Source organism: Heterocephalus glaber, unplaced genomic scaffold (assembly GCF_053883595.1).
Source record: "Heterocephalus glaber isolate CG9 unplaced genomic scaffold, H.glaber_assembly_v1.0 deba00000809, whole genome shotgun sequence".
NCBI lineage: Eukaryota > Metazoa > Chordata > Mammalia > Rodentia > Bathyergidae > Heterocephalus > Heterocephalus glaber.
Window position 1 is genome coordinate 4,301,473 of NW_028258163.1, and position 22,895 is coordinate 4,324,367.

The window sequence follows — 22,895 nt, forward strand, 5'->3', positions numbered from 1 at the left end:
TACCAATCCGGGCTTCAGCGCTATGTCCAATCGGCGAGGGGGGTGGGTCTCCAGTGGCCATTCACCTTCGGCGATGTGCTGAAGGCCCGCCCTTGGCCTGAACCCGAGCCAATCAGCACGACCTCCCGTAGCCAGCTGCTCCAAGAGCCCGCAGGGGCAAGCCGGGGACTCTGGGTCAACTGGCGACCTCCCCCTGTTAGATTGGGGGGGGGGGGGCGTCTTTTCTCTTGATCGGTAATACAGTATTTCCTTGCGTTGAAAATAGCAGCTCCTAAATTGCAGAACTTGGAAAGCCAAGTGTTAAAACCGAGAACTAACTGCCCGAAGGTCCAGTGTTTGGGAATAAATTGGACAAGCAAATTTCCGATAGCTAAGTTTGGGGAAGTAGCGCTCGCTCGCTCTACTGTGCACACTGATGTAAGTAAAGTTTCCTCCATATAAGACAGGGTGTGTCGATTTTGATTCAGGTTTTATGGTAAAGAGGTCGTTAGGGAACAACTGCCTACATACAAAATATGTAATATACTGTAAGGATAGCCAGGTGTTGTGGCGCATGCTTGTAGTCCCAGGACTCAGGAGGCTGAGGCAGGAGGATCGCGCGAATTCGGGGTCAGCCTGGGCTACGCAGTTCAAGGCCAGCTGGAACTACATAAGGAGATCCTGTCTCAAGAAAAGAAAAGAGAGAGCGAGAAAAATTAACAGGCTGGAGCCTAGTGTAGTGGAACACATCTGTAATTCCAGTACTGTGGGAGGCTGTAGCAGAAGGATCACAAGTTTGAGCTATACTGAATTAGTGAGAGTCCGTCCCACAAAAAAAAAAAAAAAAAAAAATACAGGGGATTTAGCTGAGTGGTGCTGCCATCTGCCTCAAAAGCACAAGGTCCTGAGTTCGTTCCCCAGTACCAAAAAAATAAAAATAAATAAATAAAAAGGTCTGCAAATATAGCACAGTGTGAAGTTCGTGGATTCAACATCCAGTACTGAAAAAAAGAAAGTAAGTAACAGGCTGGAGGTGTAGCTTAGTGATAGAGTTCCTGTAGGAAAAGTTGCCACAAATATAACTGCTGAGACAGACTGGAGGGGCTGATTGGTGGTACAGCACACCTGTGACGAAGGGAAGTTCCCACCAGGGATGGGTGGGTGTGCAGGTTTCTAACTGTCATATCGGTGACTGCCCCTTCACAGAATCACACCAGCTCACACTCCCACCAGTGTTATCAGAGTGCCTGTATCTCCGCACCATGGCCAAGAGTGAATAAAATACTTCTGGAACTTTTACATACTGATAGGGGGAGACACAACGCCACAGGGTAGTTGTCATTTCCATTTCTCTCCTTACAAATGAGGTGGAGAATCTTCCTATCTCTGAAACCTCCTACTGTTCTGTGGCTCCTCAGATCACACCCTTTGGCTGTATTCGGGGCCTTGCACAAGTAGTAGGCAAGTGCTGTACTACCTGGACTACGGAACCACCTTCCCAGCCCTTTCTTCTTCCTTTTTTTTTTTGGTACTGGGGATCGTGCAGCAGGTGGTGAAACCGCTGAGCTAAATCCTCAGCCCTCTTTCTTCTTTCTTTCTCCACCCTCAACCCCCAATCCACTACTGGGGATTGAACCCAGGGCTTCACATTGAGCTACATCCCCAGCATCCCCAGCCTGTGTGTGTGTGCACGCGCGTGTGTGCACGCGCGTGTGTGCAAGCATGTGTGATTGGGCCTCCCTAACTTGCGCTGTTGCCTGGGCAGGGCTTGAACTTTCGATTCTCCTGACTCAACCTCCTAGAATGCTGGGATTACAGGCATGCCACCCACCCTCTGGCCCTTTTTTCAGACAGCCTCACTCTGGAGTCTAAGCTGGCCTTAAATTTATGACCTTCCTGCTTCAGCCTTCCAAGTGCTGAGATTAGAGGTGTGTGCCACCATACTTGGCTAGTCTACCTATTCTACCAAGTAGCCTGTGCATTAGTTTTTTGGGGTTTTTTGGTACCAGGGATCTAACTCAGGACCTTGCGCTTTCGAGGCAGGTGGCGGCACCGCTGAGCTAAACTTCCAGCAGCTGTGCGTTAGTTTTTGCACTTGAGTCTCCACGGTATCTGAGACTGAAGGTTCTTTTGTCCTATTCGGATGGCAAAGTGTTGCTCTGATGCAGTTAATGGCCCTGGCATCTGAGTGTCAGTGGCTCTTAGGCCTCAGTGCCACAACTCTGAGCCTTGAGTGTCAGCACCTGTTAGCTCTGAGAGTCCTTGGGGTTCCAGTCCCCCAGCTTCTCTGCTTCCCCTAGCAGTGCCATGGCAGCCGAGGCTTAGGGCCCCGTGGCAGTTCTCTAGAGGCCCACCACAGCTTCGGCTGCCTTTTGGGGGCACTTTGCTGCCAGCCTCTCTGGGCCTCCCCCTTCTCTCTCCTCCACTGCCACCCACGGCAGCCTTGGGCCTGGTACCTCTAGCCTCCACCTTCCCTGCTTCCCAGCCTCAGGATCAGCCTTAGCCCTTGGCATTTGGGCCTCTGCCACCACAGGTGTTTGTTCACCACCCCAAACCTCTCTCCGAGTGTGTGGGCACATCTAAAATCCTCAGGCTGATAGTGTATCTTAGTCATCTTCGTGTTTCGGGGACAAAATGTCCGACACCCATAAGTTAAAGGAGGAAAGGTTTACTTTGACTCCTGTTTTCAGCGCATGGTCAGCTGGCTCCCAGGCAGAAGCGGCTTGGTGGAAGGGCCTGAGCAGAAGAGAGCAGCTCCTCCCGTCTTGCTGGGGCTGAGGAGACCGCTCCCCTCTGCCCAGGACCATACCTACATAACTCCAGACCAAAGCACATACAGGCTTTTCCTTTTCTTCTCCTTTTGGACCCTGCCCCTCTCGTCCTGGCGGTGATCCTCAATAAATGTAGCGCTCTTCCTCCCCCACTGAGTAGAGTTGGCTTGCTGGACACCAGAGCTTGGAATCTGTATGTTGATCCACCACATGGTTACAATCCCAGGACAGCAGGAAGCAGAGAGAAGGGAGGAGCCAGGTAGGAGATCTGCCCTTCCAGGTCACCCCTTAGCAACTGCCTCCTCCAGCCAGACTGGCCTCCTAACTACACACCAGAAACTCATTAGCAGATGAATTTGCCAGTCACTTTCAAAAAGCCCGGAGGGGCCCATTCTAGATCTAAACCACAACTCAGTGTAATATCGGTGGTCTACAGTTTTCTTCCGAAATGGAATGATCTGTTTTTTCTGTGGCACTGAGGACTGACTCACTGCTGGCTACGCAAGTGCTCTACCACGGAACTACACCCCCAGTCCTAATTTTGAGATGGGGATCTTGCTAAATTACCCAGGTTGGCCTCAACTTGCCAGGCTTCTGCCTCAGCCTCCTAAGTAGTTGTGAGATAGGTTAGAAGAAATAAAAAATAGGTAAAAAGGAGATAAAATCATAATTAAAAATTGTACTTTGTAAGAAAGCTTGCAACTTTCAGGACATCCCTTGGCTAGATTTACTCCTCTTCCCTACCGGAGCCACCCCTAAAACCATAAATTGGCCCAATTAAGAAAGTAAACAACACGTTGAGGGAATTCAGGAATGTGAAAGAAACAAAACACAAACCACCCAAGTGTGGGGAAGGAGGAGGAGGAGCACTTCCTTCCGGGCTTTCCCGCCCACTCGCAGGAACAGCTGGAGTGTTGCTAGTTCCTCTGTAAAGCCAGCCTGTACTCTGCCTAATGATCTCTACTCCTGCCTCTTTCTGATGGATCCTGACCAGTTTTTCTGAGACTTGTAGTTGGCAAACCTGCTACAGCGGGGTGGGTTAAATTTGAGAGACTCGACCCACGCAGCCCAGGCACGGCCCACCAAGCCCCACCTATACAATCTTTTTCTTTTGCAACAGCACTAAGGATTGAACAAGCCTTTGCAATGAGCTGCCTCTTCCTAAAGTGCTGGGATCACAAGCGTGTGCCGTCATACATGGCTCTAATATTTGCCATTTTAACTTTTAAAAAGGATCACTGCCCAGGATCAAACCCAGGACCTCTGCTGTGCTATGTACTCTGCCACTGAGCCGCACCCCACAGTCTTGACAGTCTGAAGTGCTGTCCACAGTGCAGCCGAGCCATCGCTGTCGTCATTTCCAAAACTCTCCCATCATCCCACACAGAAACTTGGTGGTGCAACCCCCTCCCTCCTTTCCTTCAGCCTCCGCCAACTTCTATTTGTATGAATCTGCCTAATTTAGCAGCCTTACATTAGTTTTCCGTTTGCTGTTTTCAGACAGGGTTTCCCTATATGTAGCCCAGGCTGGCTTCAAAGAGAGGTGATCCTCCTGCCTCCGCCGCCTCCTAGAATTATAGGCATGGGCCACCACACTCAGCCTATTTGTGTTACTTTTATTTTTTTGAAGCCCAACTTTTTTTTTTTTTCCCCCAACTTGAGATTTTAAGGTCCACTGGAAGAGGAGGAAAACAATGAGCTAACACAAACCTTGAGGAATTTGATGGTGGATATAGGGAAGGAGTTTTGTTTGCAGAGGGAGGATCAACCCAGGGCCTTGAGCATGCTGAGCACAAGCTCTATCCTTGAGTCACAGCCTCAATCCCAAAGGTGTTTTTTGTGTTTTTGGTTTGGTTGTCTTAAAGATGGTTGTAATTTGAGCCTACAAGTCCAGGTTGAGTAACCAGTTCAGAGGGAACTGGAATGCTCACACAAGCGTTTTAAAATCAGGACACTTTGTGGTGTTTTGTTTTTGTTTTTTTTTTTGGTACTAGGGATCAAACTCGGGTCCTTGCGCTTGCATAGCCGGCGTCAAAACCACTGAGCTAAACCCCGGCCCCAGGACACTTTGTTTTGGGGTAGGGAGATCAACACAGGGCAAGCTGGGGGCAAGATTATAAAGGGACTCTTTGCCATGTTTACATTTTGAACTTTAATAATATTACCATCAAGATTTGAAGCCAGGCATTGAGGCACAAACCTGTAATCCTAGCATTCTGGGAGGCTGAGGCAGGAGGATTGTAAATTGAAGCCTAGCAGCCTGGGCAATTTAGCAAGACCCTGTATAAAAATAAAAATGGTTGGTGATGCAGCTCAGAGCAAGCCCTAGGTTCAACCCCTAGTACCAAAAGAAAAAAATATACATACACACACTGATCAAAATATAAGGCAAGAGCTGGGGATTTAGCTCAGTGGTGCCACACCTGCCTAATAAGCGCAAGGTCCTGAGTTCGATCCCCAGTACCAAAAAAAACCAAAACCAAAACAAAATATAAGGCAAATGTTTAAATTAAAAATATTACACCCAGGCGTGGTGGCAGACACTGTAATCCCAGCACTCTAGGGAAGCTGAGGCAGGAGGATTGCCACGAGTTCGAGGCCAGCCTGGGCTACAGAACAAGACCGTGTCACATAAAAACAAAACAAAAATTACAGTAAAAGAGGGCCAGGATTTAGCTCAGTGGTTCCAGTGCCTGCCTCGAAAGCAAAAGGTGCTGAGTTCCATCCCTGGTACAAAAAAAAAAAAAAAATTACAGTAAAAGACACACTGCCATTAGGATCCCTTGCTTCCAACATACTTGTCCCATTGTTCTCACTACAAAGCATTTCTGGAAGTCCTCTTTCATGGTGTTTTAAGGAGGAATGATCATAAATACAGTGAATACTGCTGCTGAGTGCCACTGAATGGAAAGGCTGGCTTGTAAAATCATGAAGACTTAGGGGCCAGGGATTTAACTCAGTGGTGGCGAACCTGCCTGGCAAGTGCAAGGTCCTGAGTTTGATCCCTGGTACTGGGGCAGGGAGGAACCCACAAAAAAACCCACAAAGGGATTTTCATCTGCTTGGTCACCAGTTCTGGTATTATGTGATGTCTGGCTCTTTCTCAAAGTCAAATAACCATGAAAGGTAAACATTTTTAATCAATTCAGGACACCGAGGCAGCCACAACGGTGCAGCTAAAGACACAAAAGGTGAACTGCTTCAGAAAGTGGGGAGGACATTGGATGTGTTCAAAGTGAGGGGGAGTATTTTGGGGGGGCATTAGTGGCAATGTATCTTTTTTACTATAATGATTTTTTTTTAATACCAGGGATCGAACTCAGGACCTTGCGCTTTTCTTTTTGGTACTGGGGATTGAAGTCGGATCCTTGCACTTGCAGGGCAGGCAGTGGAACCACTGAGCTAAATCCCTGGCCCTGGACCTTGCGTTTTTTTTTTCTTAAATTCTTTTATTGGTACGTTTTAGGTATACAATACATTTACATTTATCATTGGGTGTTTGTACCTGAACATGATGTATCTTGGTTCTTATTTTTTCCCCATTCCCTGTGCGCCCTTCACACCCTCCACCCGTCCCTATTTACATACTTTGTTTCCATTTTTTCTTTTCTCATAATTTTTCATTTCCACTCTTCTCTTTCCCCATCTCCTCCCACCACCCCTTTGGACCTTTTCCTATTTTAAAGTATCAATTGTTAGTTATTAATCCTTTTAATCCTTATTTACACTCTTTCTCACACTAGAGAAACTATTCTGTATTTACACGTGTGTCCTATTTATTTCACTTAAGAGGATGGCCTCGATATGCATCCATTTAGCTATAAATGACTCTAGTTTCTCATTCTTTATGGCTGAGTAGTACTCTATTTTATAAAAAAACCCACATCTTCTTTATCCAGTTTCCAGTTGATGGGCATGCGGGCTGTTTCCAAGCTTTAGCTATTACAAACTGTGCCGCTATAAACATGAGTACACATATATCTCTGTGGTATGATTCTTTTAATTCTTTTGGGAAGCTACCCAGCAGGGGAATAGCCCGGTCAAATGGGACCTCTAGCCCTAGTTCTTTGAGGTATCTCCATACTGATTTCCACAGTGGGTGCACCAGTCTGCACTCCCACCAGCAATGGAGAAGGGCTCCTTTCTCCCCACACCCCCACCAGCATTTGTTACTGGTTGATTTCATGACAGCAGCCATTCTTTCTGGGGTGAGGTGGAATCTCAGTGTTGTTTCCATCTGCATCTCTGGAATGACCAGGGATGTTGAACATTTTTTCATATGTTTATTTGCTTTTACTTCTTTGCCTGAGAAATGTCTGTTCATTTTAGATGTCCATTTTTGAATTGGGTCTTTGAATTTGGGGGGGGTCTGATTTTTTTCAGTTCTTTATATATTCTAGATAGTAGCCCTTTGTCTGAGTTACAGATGCTAAAAAATTTTTCCCACAACGTAGGTTGTCTGTTAGCTCTGTTGGTGGTTTCTCTTGAAGTGCAGAAGCTTTTTAATAAGATGAAATCTCAGTTGTTGATTCTTTCTGCTAGTTCCCATGCTACTGAGGTTTTGTTCATAAAGTCTTTTCAAACTATGCCAGTGTCAAGAGTTCTACCTAACATATCGTCCAGCAAGTTTAGTGTTTGTCTTAATATTTAGATCTTTAATCCACTTAGATCTTAGTTTAATGCACGGTGATAGTTATGGCTCTAGTTTTAATCTCTGACAGGTTGAAATCCAGTTTTTCCAACATCATTTACTAAATAGGCTATCTTTCCTCCAGTGAGGGTGGTTGGCTCCTTTGTCAAAGATGAGGTGACTGAGTATGTTTGAAGTTGTTTCTGTATCTTCTAATCTATTCCACTGATCCTCATGTCTGTTTCTTTGCCAGTACCATGCCGTTTTTATCACAGTAGCTTTGTAGTATAGCTTCAAGTTGGGTATTGTGATATCCCCAGCCATGTCTCTGTTGCCCAGAATTGCTTTTGCTATTCTAGGTCTCTTCTGGTTCCAAATGAATTTTTGGATTTTCTCTAGTTCTGTGAAGTATATTGTTGGAATTTCAATCGGGATTGCATTAAATCTATATAGCAGTTTTGGAAGTACGGCCATTTTCACTTTATTGGTTCTTCCTACCCAGGAACAAGGGATGTCTTTCCATTTTCTTATATCCTCCTCAATCTCCTTTTTCAGAGTGCTATAGTTTTCAGTGTAGAGGTCTTTTGCTTCGTCAGATTGATTCCTAGACATTTCATTTTTTTGGATGCTATTTTAAAAGGAATTGTTTCCCTAATTTCTCTCTCAGTGAGTCTATTTATGTATAAGAAGACTATTGTTTTTTGAGTGTTGACCTTATATCTAGCTACTCTTCTGAATCTGTCAATTAAGTCTAGAAGTCTTTTTGTAAAGTTTTTTGGGTCTTCTATGTAAAGTATCATATCATTAGCAAATTAACTTCTTCCTTTCCTATCTTTATTCCTTTTATTTCTTTCTCTTTTCTAATTTCTGTGGCTAATGTTTCCAGAACTTTATTGAACAGGAGTGGTGATAATGGGCATTCTTGTCTTGTTCCTGATTTTAGCATGAAAGTTTTCAGTTTTTGACCATTTAGTATGATGTTGGCTGTTGGTTTTTCATAGATAGCCTTAATCAGGGTGAGATAAAGACCTTCTATTCCAATTTTCTGTAGCATTTTTATCATGAATGGGTGTTAGATTTTGTCGAATGCCTTTTTTGCATCTATTGAAATGATCATATGGTTTTTGTCCTTGACTCTGTTAATATAGTGTATTACATTTATTTGATTTACGAATGTTGAACCATACTTGCATCCCTGGGAGACCTTGTACTTTCAAGGCAAGGTACGGCACCACTGAGGTAAATCCCCAGCCCTGAAATGCATTTTCCATAGTTTTCAATCATGTTTATATTTTAGACTTATATTATTTTTTTAAGTCTGCATACCTATTGCTTGGACCTAACCAGTTAACAGAATGGAACTGTTAGGAATTTCTTTTGATGTGTTATTAAAAAACACAGAAATAGCCAGATGTGGAGACACAATTCTGTAATCTCAGCACTTGGGAGGATGAGACAGGATTGTGAGTTCAAAGCCAATCTGGGCCATATAGTGAGTTTGAGCTTCATAGTGAGACTTTTATTTTTTGGTACTAGAGATTGAACTTGGGACCTTGTGCTTTCGAGGCAGGTGCCAGAACCACTGAGCTAAATCCCTGGCCCTTTTTTTTTTTCAGACAGAGTCTCACTATATAGTTCAGGCTGGCCTCAAACTCTGGACAATCCTCCTGCTTCAGCCTCTGGAGTGCTAGGATTAAGATGTGCAACACCATGTCCAGCAAGACCATTTTAAAAAATAAAAACTCACTGGGATTTAGCTGGGTCTGGGATTTACCTCAGTGCCACTGCAACTGCCTTGCAAGCACAAGGTCCTGAGTTCAATCCCCAGTAAGAGTAATCCCCCAAAATAAAACAACTCAGAGTCACCAATGGCACCGTGAAGAGAGAAGTTTGGAAACCTTTGGCCTAGATGATCAAAGTCCATAATCCTTAGCCTGGCATATCCCTGTACCTTCTATCCCTGTCATTCCTTGGCTAAAACCCTTTTCTGATGTTCGTTTGATCTCAGGCAATTAAACTTCTTTGGGCCTATTTCTTCAGCTGTAGAAGGTAGTAAATAGCACATAATTTGCTGCCTGTAATTCCAGCACTCAGGAGGCTGAGGCAAGAGGATTACCGTAAGTCTGAGGTCGGCCTGGGCTACAGAGCAAGAGCCTGTCTCAAAAAAAAAAAGAGGGCTGGGGATTTAGCTCAGTGGCACCACACCTGACTTGGAAGCACAAGGTCCTGAGTTTGATCCCTGGTACCGGAAAAAAAAAAAAAAAGTGCATGACTTGTATGATGTAATGCATGTTACATAGGGAGCATACATAGGCACCTCGGGTGGCATGTTAAAAGCACTGTTAGCTGGGCGTGGTGGCACATGCCTGTAATCCCACCATGAGTTTGAGGCCAGCCTGAACCACATAGCGAGACCCTGTCTCAAAACACCAAAAAAAAAAAAAAAAAAAAAAGACAGCTAGTCAAAGAAAGACTAAGAAAGAAAATTTGGCTGTGACTTTGGCAAACCTGAGGGGAAGCTGTTTAGACTTTGGGCCTACGGGACCCAACCCAAGATTGGCTGTCAAACTGCAGGCATCTAGGGAGAATATAGTGACTGGGCAAACCCGTGGGAGCCTGGCATCTGCTGCTACAAATGGGGACACCCAGTGACCCTGAAAAGCAAGGGTGGGTGGGGGTAGGGGTGTACTTAATGAGTGGAAGAAAACATTCTGGGTAAATCAGAATATAGAACATATCATAATATTTGGCTGACACACTTAGGTTAAAAGGCTATTTTCATTCCTCAATGTTACAGTCAAAATTTTATGGAGATATTTATTTTGAAAGTAATCCTTTTTTTTTGTTTGTTTTTTGAGACAGGGTCTGTGTAGCCCAGGCTGGCCTCAAACTCACAGTGAACCTCCTGCTTCAGCCTCCTGAGTGCTGGGATTACATGTGTGCGCCACCATGCCTGGCTATTATTTTTTTGTTTTTTTGGTACCAGGGATCAAACTCAGAACCTTGTGCTTGTGAGGCAGGTGTGGTGCTACTGAGCTAGATCCCCGGGCCTATTATTTTATTTTTTGAGCCAGGATCTCACCACGTAGTTCAGGGTGGCCTTGAAACCATGGCGACCCTCCTCCTGAGTGCTGGGACTGCAGGTGTGCACCACACAGGTAGCTTAAAATACTTTAAATAAAAAGCAAATGCCATTTAGAATAAAAGCTCCAGATGTATTTTTTCAGGCACTGTTATCAATACCTTCATCCCATTTATTAAGCCAAAAAACTTCATGCAACTTTAAGTTCATAACTTTCAATTAAATACAGAGCCCAGCCAGGACGGGACATAGCACATCACAAGTAAGAAGAGGACAGCATGGCTTCCCAGTGTGGTCTCCCGTGGAATTAAGGTGCTCCAACTGTAATCAAGGGCTTCTTTCTGCAAATCTGACCGTGACTGCCTAGGTCCTCCCACGTGGCTGGTTTAGTTTCCTGATTTGTTTGCTCAGTTGGTGTCTTGCTATGTTGCAAGGTTTACCTTGAACTCCTTAGCTCAAGTGATCCTCTCCCTGTCTCAGCCTCCCCAGTGCTTGGATTAGATGTGCGTCACTACGCCTGGCTCTCGTCTCTTGATCTAATGTGTGTTGTTGAGGTCCCCTTCTTGTGGCCTCCGTTATCCACTGTGAGGCTCAGAAGAGTCGACCAGTCTAAAGAAAAGGGAACTTGGGCTGGGGATTTAGCTCAGTGGTTTCGCCGTCTGCTGCACAAGCCAAGGACCAGAGTTCGATCCCTGGTACCAGAAAAAAAAAAGACAAGGGAACTTGCTTAACAGAGAAGCTGCCATTCCAGCAATAAACTGCCCTAATCTGATTCCACAAACTGTTTTCACTCTGAAGACGGTGAGTCCTAGAAGACCATGGCCAAGATGTCCTAAGTGGCTTCCTCAGAGTTCATCCCTGAGAAGGAGCCATCTGGCCACTCTCCTCTGATTACATTTCCAATAGCTGCTCCATTTCCTCCAGGGCTTTTGTAAAGTCGGTAACTTGCTGCTTATATAAGGTTCGCTGTTCTAGAAATTGGGCCCTCTCTTCTTCTTTCATCTTTAATTTTACTTTTAAGGTCTGCCAGGAAAGGTATTGCAAAAGAAAAAAACACAAATAAAACTCTTGAGTCACAGGAAGACAATACCCACACCAGAACAGTATGCTTCCATTCCACTGAGGAAGGTCACAAGAATACCGACAGACATGGGCTTTCTGTCTTGGACCCTGTGCTGCATTTAGGAGTTGTTTATGCTACAGACTCCTCCATCTAACTAGAGCAATGAATTCCTCTGTCTCACGCAATACCCCACGATTTGAAGAAGTCCATATGCAAGAATCGGGGTTTCTTACTACAGGTCTCTTCTTGAGACACAGCCTGGATCTCACACAAGCCCCCCCCCCCAACTCCCGTCACCTCAGAGCACCCTACAGAGTTGTACACTGTTCCCCCTCATCCCCTGGAGATGTAAACTTTTCTTCTTTGTGGTGTTGGGCATGGAACTCAGGGGCTTGAACACAACAGGCAACAGGCAAGTTCTCTGCCACTCAGCTGCATCCCCAACCCCTAGTGGGAACGTGTCTAAGAGACCTCAGGAACAGAAAAAGGAAATAAGGGAAAAAACTGGTGAAGTTCAAATGAAGTCTTGGAACATAGTTAATAATCCAACAATGTTTCTTAGCTTTGAAAGATATATAATGATAGTATAAGATGTTACTATTAGGGGGACTGCATTTTCCCTCTTTGCAACTTTTGTGTAAATCTACAATCATTTCAAATAGTTTATTGAACAGAAAATAGGAAAGAAAGACTCCACTCTAATCTACCCAGGGAGGTAGGAAATGCTAATCCTGCCTCAGAGTGATGTCTGCCCCTCACCTGTAACTCCTCCATCTGCTTCTTGGCAGTTTCATTAAATAGCTTCAGCTCATCTTGCAAAGTTTCTAACAGCAGCTAAGAGGAGAGTACAATGTAATGAGCAGAGATATTCATATAAGCCCAGTAAACTCCAATTAACATCCCACTTAACAGTCATCTCTCACTGAGGACTGACCACACCTGCAGGACTCTCTACTGGGTCCCTCAAGGACTGTTTGGTGACTGAAGTGACAAAGATGCAGACTGTCCCATTGCAACACACTCTGTGCTACACAGACCTTAGGAACAAAATGTGCCAGCCAGAGAAGGGGTGACTGACAACTTGAGGGAGCAGAGAAGGGCTTCCTGGGTAGTATTCTACGGCCTGAAATGAAACCTGATCTTCCTGAAGAGATCACACGAGTATGAGACTTTGGGGCCAAACATAGTATCTTCCTTCTTCAAAGAAGGAACAAAACAAACACTGCAAACTCAAACTCAACAGACTGGACCTTTGCATCATATAATTCTCAGCAAAGGAGGACAGGAGAAATGTGATAAAGTGCAGAATGGAGAAACCAGAAAGCTCTCTACACTCTATCATGTGATTTTGTTCTTTTAGAACTGGGGATTGAACTATACTAGGCAAGTGCTCTACTACTGAGCTACATCCCCAACCCTTGGTACATTTTTCTTTCGAGGCAGGGTTTTACCAAGTTGCCCAGGCTGGCCTCAAGGTTGTAATCCTTTGGTCTCAGCCTCCCAGGTAGCTGGGATTATAAGCCTATCATATGTTTTAAAGTAGTATATTTTCACTGGGTATAGTGGTACACGGCTGTAATCCTAGCATTTGGGAGGCTGAGGCAGGAGGGTTGTCATGAGTTTGAGGCCAGCTTGGGCTACATAGTGAGCTCAAGGCCAGCCTGGGCTACGAAGCGAGATTCTCCAAAAAAACCCCAAAACCAAACAAAACATAAATAAATATAGTACATTTTCAATTCAGAATATTTGTAAGCACAAAGCCATCTTTGAAGTAAAATATGCTACTGAGCACACAACAGAGGCCTTCTCAGGCCACCCGGCCCTGCCCCTTCCCGGCCAAGCCCTCACCACAGAGTCCATGCGGTCTGTAGTGGCTTCCTGCTGTAATGCCAGGGTGTTGCTGCCTAGAACAGATGGGTACAGCAAAGTCAGCCTCATCAGAACCACACTGCAAACAGAAGAAAGCAAAACCCCCTCGACAGACAAGTGCAGGAGTCTTCCTAGGGACACCTCTAAGTGCCTGGTCTTGGGCAGTCACCCACTCCTACCCTCCAGAACTCTATTTCACCTCCTTGCTCTTCAAGCTTTCATATGGTCAAAACTTATTCTGCTCTCCTTAGCTCAGTGGAAAATTTGTCCAGAGGAAACCTACAGGTTGAATTTTTAAATTTTGTTTACAATACATAAAACTATTCTTAAAAATCTTGATCCAACCAAAAAAAAAAAAAAATCAAATCTGGGCGTGGTGGTGCACACCTGTAATCCCAGCACTGGGAAAGCTGAGGCAGGAGGATCAAAAATTTGTCTCAAAAACAAACAAATGCAAAACCAAAAGAACAACAGTTCATATGCACACAGTAAAATCATACAAAATGCTTATGGCAACTATAGAGTATCTAAACTGGAGTTGAGGACATAGCTCAGTAGTAGGGCACATGCTTCAAATTCTTGTACCCCCCAAAACACACACACACACACACACACACACACTCTCTCTCTCTCATAAAAACTACAACCCATAGGCCAGCTGTTCCCACTGAAAGTCAGTATTCTTTAATTCCACTTTTCTGGACCCTCTGGTTCCTCACAGCTTCGGGCTGTGTCACAGTCGTCAGACAACTCCGCCTTCCACTCTCCTCTTTGCTACTGACTGCTCACAGGCAGTGTCTGAACCAGGGTCACTTCTTTTTGAGTATCCTAATCACACAGTCTACCGCTACACCTCTAGCCAGGAGTGACATTTTAGCCATTGTGATATTGCTGATTAGTTGGATTTAGGAACCCCTGAGATAACAGAAATCTATCTCTCATTCATTCATCCTTATTCATCTCATTCACTCTCTCCTCCCACACCTCCACATGGCTAAGTTACCAGTAAGCGTCACTTCCCTGTAGAGAGACAGTGTTCCTAGTCTATCTGCCAGGTCATATCTACCGGCCCCAGATGATGTCATAGAGGGCTCGGTAAGAGAGAGAAGCTTCCTTCTCTCTGCAATCCTCTGGGTTAGGCAGAAATCAACATCCCATAAGAACCAAGACAAGCTCCCACACCTCCACATGGCTAAGTTACCAGTAAGCGTCACTTCCCTGTAGAGAGACAGTGTTCCTAGTCTATCTGCCAGGTCATATCTACCGGCCCCAGATGATGTCATAGAGGGCTCGGTAAGAGAGAGAAGCTTCCTTCTCTCTGCAATCCTCTGGGTTAGGCAGAAATCAACATCCCATAAGAACCAAGACAAGCTCCCACAAACCTTTAGGGCTTTGCCAAGCAACTCTTGTACCCACTTGGCCAGCTCATGTGGTGCTATCAAAGGCCACCCAGGAAGGGCACCTGTGCTGCCCCCTCAAAAGTTGCCTACCTGTGTGGAGGTGGTCTCTCACCTGGGTTAAGACCTTTGCACTCCAAAATTGCTAAACAGTTGTCCTGAAACTTCTCCAGCAGCTCCACCTTCTGGGTTAGGTCCTTCAGCTCTCCCTGTTGGTGCATCACACAGAGACGTCAAAAACTGCCGGCCAGTGCTGGGTCTCCTAGCCTGTGCTCCCAGACAGGCACAGCTCAAGCCTGGCTGCCTCTCCTCTGCCTGTGCAGCTCACTCCACCCAAGCGATTCCAGGTGCTGAGGACAGAGGTCTGTCTGTTCCTTATTTTCTTTTTATTTGAGACAGGGTCTCAGTGTAAGTATGTAGACCAGGCTGGCCTAGAACTCATAATCCTTCCTCAGCCTCCTGGGATTACAGGTGTATACTACTGCATCAGGGTCTTACCTGAGTTTTAATCAACTTCTGGTGCAACTGCTTGTTGACAGTCTCTAAGAGCTCATTCTTATCCTTCAGCTCTTCCTCTGATTTTTGCTCCCTCGATGGCTTGCAGCTGTAACAACAGTTGTACTTACATGGAGAAGTAGAAGAGTCCAGAGTGCAGATTACAGACCTACTCTAACAGATCTGAATTATGGCTTTGTTACACAGTGATAACCTGTCTGAGGCTCTGTTTTCGAATTTCTAGAATTAAGATAATACCTCACATATCTTATAAAATATATATGGGATATATGAACTTCAGTGAGTTATATCACTTGACTGTTTCCTCATTTCAAGAATTAAGATAACAGGGCCGGGGATTTAGCTCAGTGGTTTCTCGCTGCGCAAGCCCAAGGACCCGAGTTCAATCCCCTGTACCAAAAAAAAAAAAGAATTAAGATAACATTTATATCTCATAATATTATCATGAAGAATAACAGAAAAAATCCATGCATAATGCTTAGCCCAGCTACTGACACATGGTAAACATATAGTAAATAGCCACTATTGCTGGTATGGAGGTATGCACCTACAATCCCAATGCTCAGGAGGCTGAGGCAAGAGGATCACAAGTTTGAGGCCAACTTGTGCTATGTAGTGAGTTCAAGGCCAGCCTGGACTATGTAGGCAAGGCCCTGTCTCAAAAAACCAAAAGAGCAAACAAAAAATAGCCATTGCCATCATCAATATTAAACTTCATTCTGAAGTTTCTGTCTGCTAGATTTTTTTTTTCTGCAAGATTTTTTTTTTTTTGAGACAGAGTTTAGCTATGTAGCCCAGGCTGGGCTTAAAGTCACAATCCTGCCTTAGTCTCCCGAGTGCTAGTATTAAAACTGCGTGCGTGTGTGGTGCTGGGAACTAAACTCAGGGCCTTGCATGTGCCAGACCAGCACTCTACCACTGAGCTACCTCCCCAGCCCCACCTGCCCCACAACATCTATCTCGCTGTCACTGACCACACACAGCACCCCATCCTAAAGGCTGATGACAGGCCAGCAGCAGCAATCTTGGCACAAAGGCGAAAAGGCATTGTCTGGGACCTAAGACAGTGGCATTACTGATTCTTGCCCTGCCAATGGCAACACCATACCCAGCTGAGCCTTGGCCCTGAAAACACGACACAGGTATCCGGGGGGAACTTGCACTGTGACACATGAAACACGCTCCATGAGAAGGGGACCAGAGTGGGGAAGAAGGTGGTGTAGAACGAATTGAGACGAGTCTGTACATGTACCAACTTCCCACAAGGACGGTAATCATGACTGCAGACATGTACTAAAGCATTTTTAAAAAGTGACTACAAAAAACAAACCAAAAAAACCCCACAGGTCCCATGAACAACTCTGACGTACACTGGGGCTGCAACCAGCCCTCTAACAGGGTGGCCCAGTTCATTTCTCTTATGCTCACCTCTTTCTGATGTTCCTCTTAACGGTGGGCTCTGCAGCTTTCATCTGCCTAGAGAAGCAAAACCAAAGAACCTAAGCAGTAGATCATATGCCGGTATACTGTGCTGTAGGGCAGAGCAAAGGGCTGAGTTTCTGAGGAAAGAATCAGTGATTACATATGAGGCACACAGCCCAGGCCTGAGAGACCATGGGCTCTGTACTTGGGTTTCAGCAGAGCATCCAAAAAGGCTGTTTTTTTTAAGACAGTGTCTCACTATGCGTAGTTCAGGCTGGCCTTGAACTGTGGAGCCCAGGCTGGCCTCAAACTCCTGGTGATACTCTTGCCTCAGCCTCTCAACAGATGCTCTTTTTTTTCTGTGATTTTTGCATTGTTGGGGATCAAACTCAGGGATATATACCTGCTAGGCAAGCATTCTACCACTGAGCTACACCCCAGGCTCTGCAGGGTATTCCAACTGGATACCAGCAATATGCTCTCACCTATTCTCTCGTTTTGGTTTGGTGATTTTTGTTATATCATTGTCTGAATGAAGATTTTTGGAAACATCGATGTCTTTGGACTTAACAGGTATCAGGCTCTTAGAAGTGGCTCGAGTTTTTGTATCTGCAAGGGAAAACAAGAGGGTGAATCCCTGAACATCATGATTTAACAGCCATAGTCCTGAAAAAAACAGCTGCATTCCAGGTCATATACCTTTATTTTCATGGGGGCCAATCTCAACTTAATCCAAAGAATAACACTTCTAGACTAAATGACAATAGAATTTTTTATTCCAGCCCAGCCTCTTTTTTATTTTTTTGAGACAGGGTCTTGCAAAATTGCTTCCGGCTGGGCTTAAGCTTACAATCCTGCGTCAGCCTCCCACAGTGCTGGGATGACAGGTGTGCCACCCAAGCCTGGCTTAGAAAGGAAGATTTTTTTCAAGGTGACAGTTCAGTGTTTCATGATCTATCCAACTGAATGGCTGGAGGAATAAACGTGGACATGGAAAGTGATACAAGAAAGAGCTAAATTCAAGTCTGAATGGAAGTAAACCCAGCCCACTCCTGAAACACCAACAGAACACCGTTCTGTTACTCCTGAAGCACTCTGCATTCTCCCGAATCACACTCTGCTTTTTCTTTTAACTGTTTCCTGTTTTCACCCAGTGTCTTCCTAACCACTTGGAGAGTATCCGTATCCTCTGCACCTACCAGAGTATCTGGCATATGACCGGAGGTACAAGAAGTGCTGTTAGAATGACTTCAGTTTCATAGACAGTTTCTAAACTACCTCCTCACATCTTCTGTTTCTCTTCCACACCAATTGCCTCTGACACTGGCCCCTTACTTTGTTGATAATTAAATTTACGTGTGTGTGTGTGTGTGTGTGTGTGTGTTACTGGAGATTGAACCCAGGGCCTCATACATTCAAGGCAAGCATTCTACCTACCATTGAGCAACATCCTCAGCCTTTATTTTATTTTGAGACAAAGTCTCACTAAGTTGCCCAGGCTGGCCTTGAACTTGTGATCTTCCTGCCTCAGCCTCCCATCTAGCTGGGATTACAAGACTGTATCACCAGGGCTGGGGATTTAGCTCAGTGGTTCTGCCGCCTGCCTCGAAAGCACAAGGTCCTGAGTTCCATCCCCAGTACCAAAGAAAAAAAAAAAAAAAAAAGATTGTATCACCACACTCAGCAACTTTAGAGGTTCCCTATTTGGCATTCTTTCTGGTGTCCTTGCTAGGGCAGGGCCAGATAACCATGAAATGGCCGTAAGACAATACACTTCTTCCCCCAAAAAAGCATTTTCTTTTGGTACCAAGGATTGAACTCAGGTTCTTGTGCTTATGAGGCAGGCGTGGTGCCACTGAGTTAAATCCCCAGCCAAAAAAGCATTTTCTTAGCTGAGTGTAGTGGTGCAGGTCTATAATCCCAGCACTCTGGGAGGCGGACCCATTTAAGTGAAGTAGCAAGACTCTGTCTCTTTAAGAAAAAAAAAAAAAAAAAAAAAACCAAGTCCCCCCCATCTTTCTGCCAGCCCCCACACATACTACCCGCCATTTAGGTGTACTGTAGTCCCTGGCAAATTTAGGTGTGTACCAAGGCAGGAATTAAGACTAACCCCCTCGACACACAGGGTTTGCTTTTTTGATCAAATCCAGAGCCTTGCTCATGCTGGACAAGTCCTCTGCCATTCAGTTATACCCCCGGTCCTAGTTTTCCTGGATTATATTCACTTCACTATGTTCACTGTAAAATGGCCCCTTTAAGCTTGGCTAAATGAAGAGCCATACATTAAATCAAGTTGAAAAAATAAGGTACAAAGTGCTAGATCATACAGATAGGAAATTTTGTATTTGTATTTATTTATTTATTTAGGCTTTTTAGGACAGGGTCTTGCTATTGTAGTTTAGGCTGGCCTCAAACTCACTATGTAGCCCAGGCTGGTCTCAAACTCACAGTGATCCTCCTGCCTCAGCCTCCTGAGTGCTGGGATTATAGACTGGGCCACCACACCTGGCTAATAGTAAATTTTTAAAAATTAACACTTCCAAATAAGAACTAAATGTATAATAGGTAATGTGAAATAGGAAGAAAAGGGGCAAAGGGGAAGGAAGTGGGAGGGCTAGGGGAAAGAATAGAAGGGAGTGGGATTAATATGAGAAAATGGAAAAAGAGGAACAAAATCTTTGTAAATAGGGAGGAATGGAGGGGTTGAAGGGAGGGCTGGGCAAGGGTGAAAAACAAGAACCAAGAGAGGCTATGTAAAGGTGCAAATTTCCAATGATGAATGTCATTATATTGTATACCTAAAATGTACCAATGATTAGAATGAATAATCGATAATGTAAAATAGGAAGAAAAGGTCCAAAGGGGTAGGGGTAGTGGGAGGGGCAGGGGAAAGGAAAGAAGGGAAAGGAAAAATGATGAGAAATGGAAAAAATGGAAATAAAGTCTTTGTAAATAGGGAAGGGTGGAGGGCGTGGAGGGAGGGCTAGGAATGGGGAAAAAATAAGAACCAAGATGCATCATGTAAAGGTACAATTCCCAATGAGAAATGTAACTGTGTTGTATACCTACAATGTACCAATAAAAGAATTTAATACAAAAAAAACACAAAAAACCTAACACTTCCTTGACTACAATTGGTTCCAACAATCCATGTTTGCTTGAACCTAAGGTTTACATTTTAGGAAAAATTTGGCAGGATTTAACAAAGACTCCTAAAAGTAGGAGACACAAAGGAGGGGAACTGGATGGCTGGTGTTGAGGAAGGGAAGGAAACTTACTTTTCACTGTATATTATTTTCTAACTTTTTTTTTTTTCTGGAGACAGGGTCTCACTATGTAGTTCAGGCTGGCTTGAGCTCACTATGGAGCCCAGGCTGGCCTCAGAATTCCCCACAACCATCCTGCTCAGCCTCCCAAGTGCTAGTATTACAGGCTTGTGCCAGATTTTGTTTGGGTCTCACTATATAGTCCAGGCTGGACTTGAACTCACAGCAATCCTCTTGCCTCAGCCTCTACTGAGATCACATATGCACAAGTACACCTGGCTTCATTTTCTTTTTTAAAAAACATATACATATATAGCCTATTCAAAAACCAAAACCAATCCATCCATGCTCCAAAATTAAAGCAGTATTTTGGCTAGCAGACAGTCCCAAAATGTAAAGTGTTGCAGTTACGTCATAAAGCTGGGTCAGGCATTGGAAAGCAGAGCTGAAACCAGCAAGTCGACTGGGACAGCCAGTCACAGTGGGCTCACCAGGGGTACTACAGAGGAGGGAAAGGCAACAGCTGCATGGGGAGACCCAGCTGCAGCCCTCCAGCAATGCCTGGTCCCTCCTGATGCCAGGATGCCATTCAGGTGTTTTGAAGCAACCTCCCTTGAAGCCTTGGGAGAAAAGACTGTTCATTTTAGAGATCAGTCCTGCCCCCTGCTCATCGAGGAGCTGCATGGAATCACCTGGGAAGGGATCATGAACAGCTGCCCCATAATCCCCCACAACAGTGTTCGGGTGACTGAGCGTATTCTACACTCTAATCTCTAGGTTAGGCAGCACAAGCACTGCAAACCCTAGGAGATGACTTCAGCCACAAGCAAAACATGAAGACTGGCGAAGCAATTAAAAATCAGGCTTTTGTCGAATTTCTCTCTTCTTCCAGGTTCTCAAAGGGTCTGGCTAGGCCTGACCCCTCTCCCACTTCCCTCAGCAGTTACTGAGAATGTAGAAGTAAGTCACTGCAGACACCAAGGTCAACAAGGCAACGTCACCACTTGCTCACATGTACCTCACTTGTCAAATGACTCTCCTTCTAGACAATAGACTCTGACCTGCAAGACAGCCAGAGTCCAGAAACAAAATGGCAACAGAATAAAAGGCAGTTCCTGGCTTAGTGAGAATACTATTGCACAACAACCGGTAACCTGAACCGAACCGGTGAGTGATCACAGGCGTGTGGAAGTGCCGTTCCACGGTCCAGCAGGTAGTCAGGGCAGAAGGAAACCCCAGCCTCGGGTAAAATGCCAGGCACGCGAGGCGGGTCCGAGGGCGAGGAGGAGACAGCGGAGGGGACTCTCACCTGTGGGCGGGCCGCTGCTGGGCGCAGCCGGCTGCTGCGCGCTGTCCACGGTCTTCGCCACACTAGTCATGGTGACGGGGCACGGCTGGGCCCTGGAGGATGCGAGATGTTACAGCGCGGGGCAGCGGGCTTCAGATGGAATAAAAGACTCCTTCGCTCCCAGCCAGGCCTCTCCCTGGGAGAGCCCAACCCAGGGACCTACCGCTCCGGTCCGCAATCCTTGTTGCTCAAATTCAAAACACTCTCGGCAACCGCCAAAGTACAAGTTAGCGCTGCCGCCTCGGTTTTAAATGGAAACTTCCGGTGGCCAGGCGGAAGGGGGCGTGACTCCCGCTCAGTAGGCGGCCCTGTTGTACGGAATACTTTGCCCCGCGCGGCGGACCCGGGAGCCGCCATACTGTATGGAAAGCTCGAGCAGCGGCTCCCAGCCCCCCAGCGGGGAGAGCCGCTCTTGGCTGGCCTGAATGGAGCTAATGAGCCTCAGTGTCAGGGTCCGGCCTGGAGGCGCAAACTTGGCGACGTTTAGAGTCCGTGTTACAATCCTCTTTATTTGATTTGTGCTTGTTACAGCTACTGCCATGTGCCGAGGTTTTTTTCTCTCTCTCTCTTTTTTTTTTTTTTTTTTTTTTTTTTTGGTACCAGGGCTTGAACTTGGGACCTTGCGCTTGCGAGGCAGGCTCCGGAACCACTGAGCTAAATCCCTGGCCCTTTTTTTCTCTTTTTAAAATTAGTGGGCCGGGGATTTAGCTCAGTGGTTCCGCTTCCTGCCCTGCAAGCAAAAAGACCCGAGTTCGATCCCCGGTACCAAAAAACCCAACAAAAACCCCCAATAAGATTAGTATATATTTGCAGTACATAATTACATTCATCTTGGACAATTGGAACATGTACATATCGTATTTTTTTTCCTAGTTCTTTCTACTTTTTTAGTACCTGGGATCAAACTCGAGACCTTGAGCTTGCCAGGCAGGTGCAGGAACCACTGAGCTAAATCCCGGGGCCCCCCCCCCCCCGCCTTTTTTGAGATGGGTCTCCCTATGTAGTTCAGCCTGGCCTTGAACTCGCAGTGATCACTCCTGCCTCAGGCTCCGTGGGATTACAGACTACCACTATGCTGGTTTACATATCAGATTTTAATCATTTTAACTTCCCCTTCCTCTCCCCACCTGCCCAGGTTATTTGGATGAAAATTATATTTACAAGGTAGAGGGTGGCGGGGAAGCTTGAAAAAGGCGTATGAGTTGAACTAAGGCACTTACCTGCTTGTCCTGATGTAGGTAAAGATTCAAGACTATCCTAAAAATAGGGCAGAGTTCTCCATCATTTAATGCACCCTTGTATTCATTTCTTCTATCAAATATTTACTGAGCAAGTGGTTCCACCGCCTGCCTCACAAGTGCAAAGTCCTGAGTTCAATCCCGGGTACCAAAAAAACCCAAACAACAACAACAACAACAAACAAACAAAGAAAAACATCTGGCTTCAAAAAAAAAAAAGAGAATAAATAAAATGAAAATTAAAAAAAAATATTTACTGAGCACCTGCTGGACACTTCTAAGTGGGTGGGTGTGGATGAGGGAGCAAATATCAG

General features: G+C 45.3%; 1 protein-coding gene across 2 annotated transcripts; it reads right to left on the bottom strand.

Moving 5' to 3' along the window:
• Positions 1-121: 121 nt before the first annotated feature.
• On the bottom strand, positions 122-21,715 carry Knstrn (kinetochore localized astrin (SPAG5) binding protein). Of its 2 annotated transcripts, none has more exons than XM_087207508.1 (9): positions 21,507-21,715; positions 21,305-21,396; positions 17,215-17,338; positions 16,736-16,783; positions 15,290-15,395; positions 14,907-15,000; positions 13,374-13,429; positions 12,285-12,359; positions 122-660 (listed from the first exon to the last, which is right to left on the bottom strand). In XM_087207508.1, the coding sequence occupies exons 1-9, from the start codon at positions 21,698-21,700 to the stop codon at positions 646-648; spliced, it is 804 nt and encodes a 267-aa protein (XP_087063634.1). In that variant the 5' UTR covers positions 21,701-21,715; the 3' UTR covers positions 122-645. The 2 variants fall into 2 exon arrangements, with proteins under 2 accessions (XP_087063634.1, XP_012933827.1); XM_013078373.3 differs by lacking the exon at positions 122-660 and adding an exon at positions 6,733-11,485.
• Positions 21,716-22,895: the final 1,180 nt, after the last annotated feature.

Bases quoted from the DNA above. Each gene is read 5' to 3' on its own strand.
- Knstrn (XM_013078373.3), bottom strand. From the start codon at position 21,700: ATGGCGGCTCCCGGGTCCGCCGCGCGGGGCAAAGTATTCCGTACAACA. The intron at 13,430-14,906 runs GTGAGAGACCAC...CATCTGTTCTAG, and splicing joins GTGCAAAGGTCTTAACCCAG to GCAGCAACACCCTGGCATTA. The intron at 11,486-12,284 runs GTGAGGGGCAGA...CTTTCCTGGCAG, and splicing joins AGCAGATGGAGGAGTTACAG to ACCTTAAAAGTAAAATTAAA.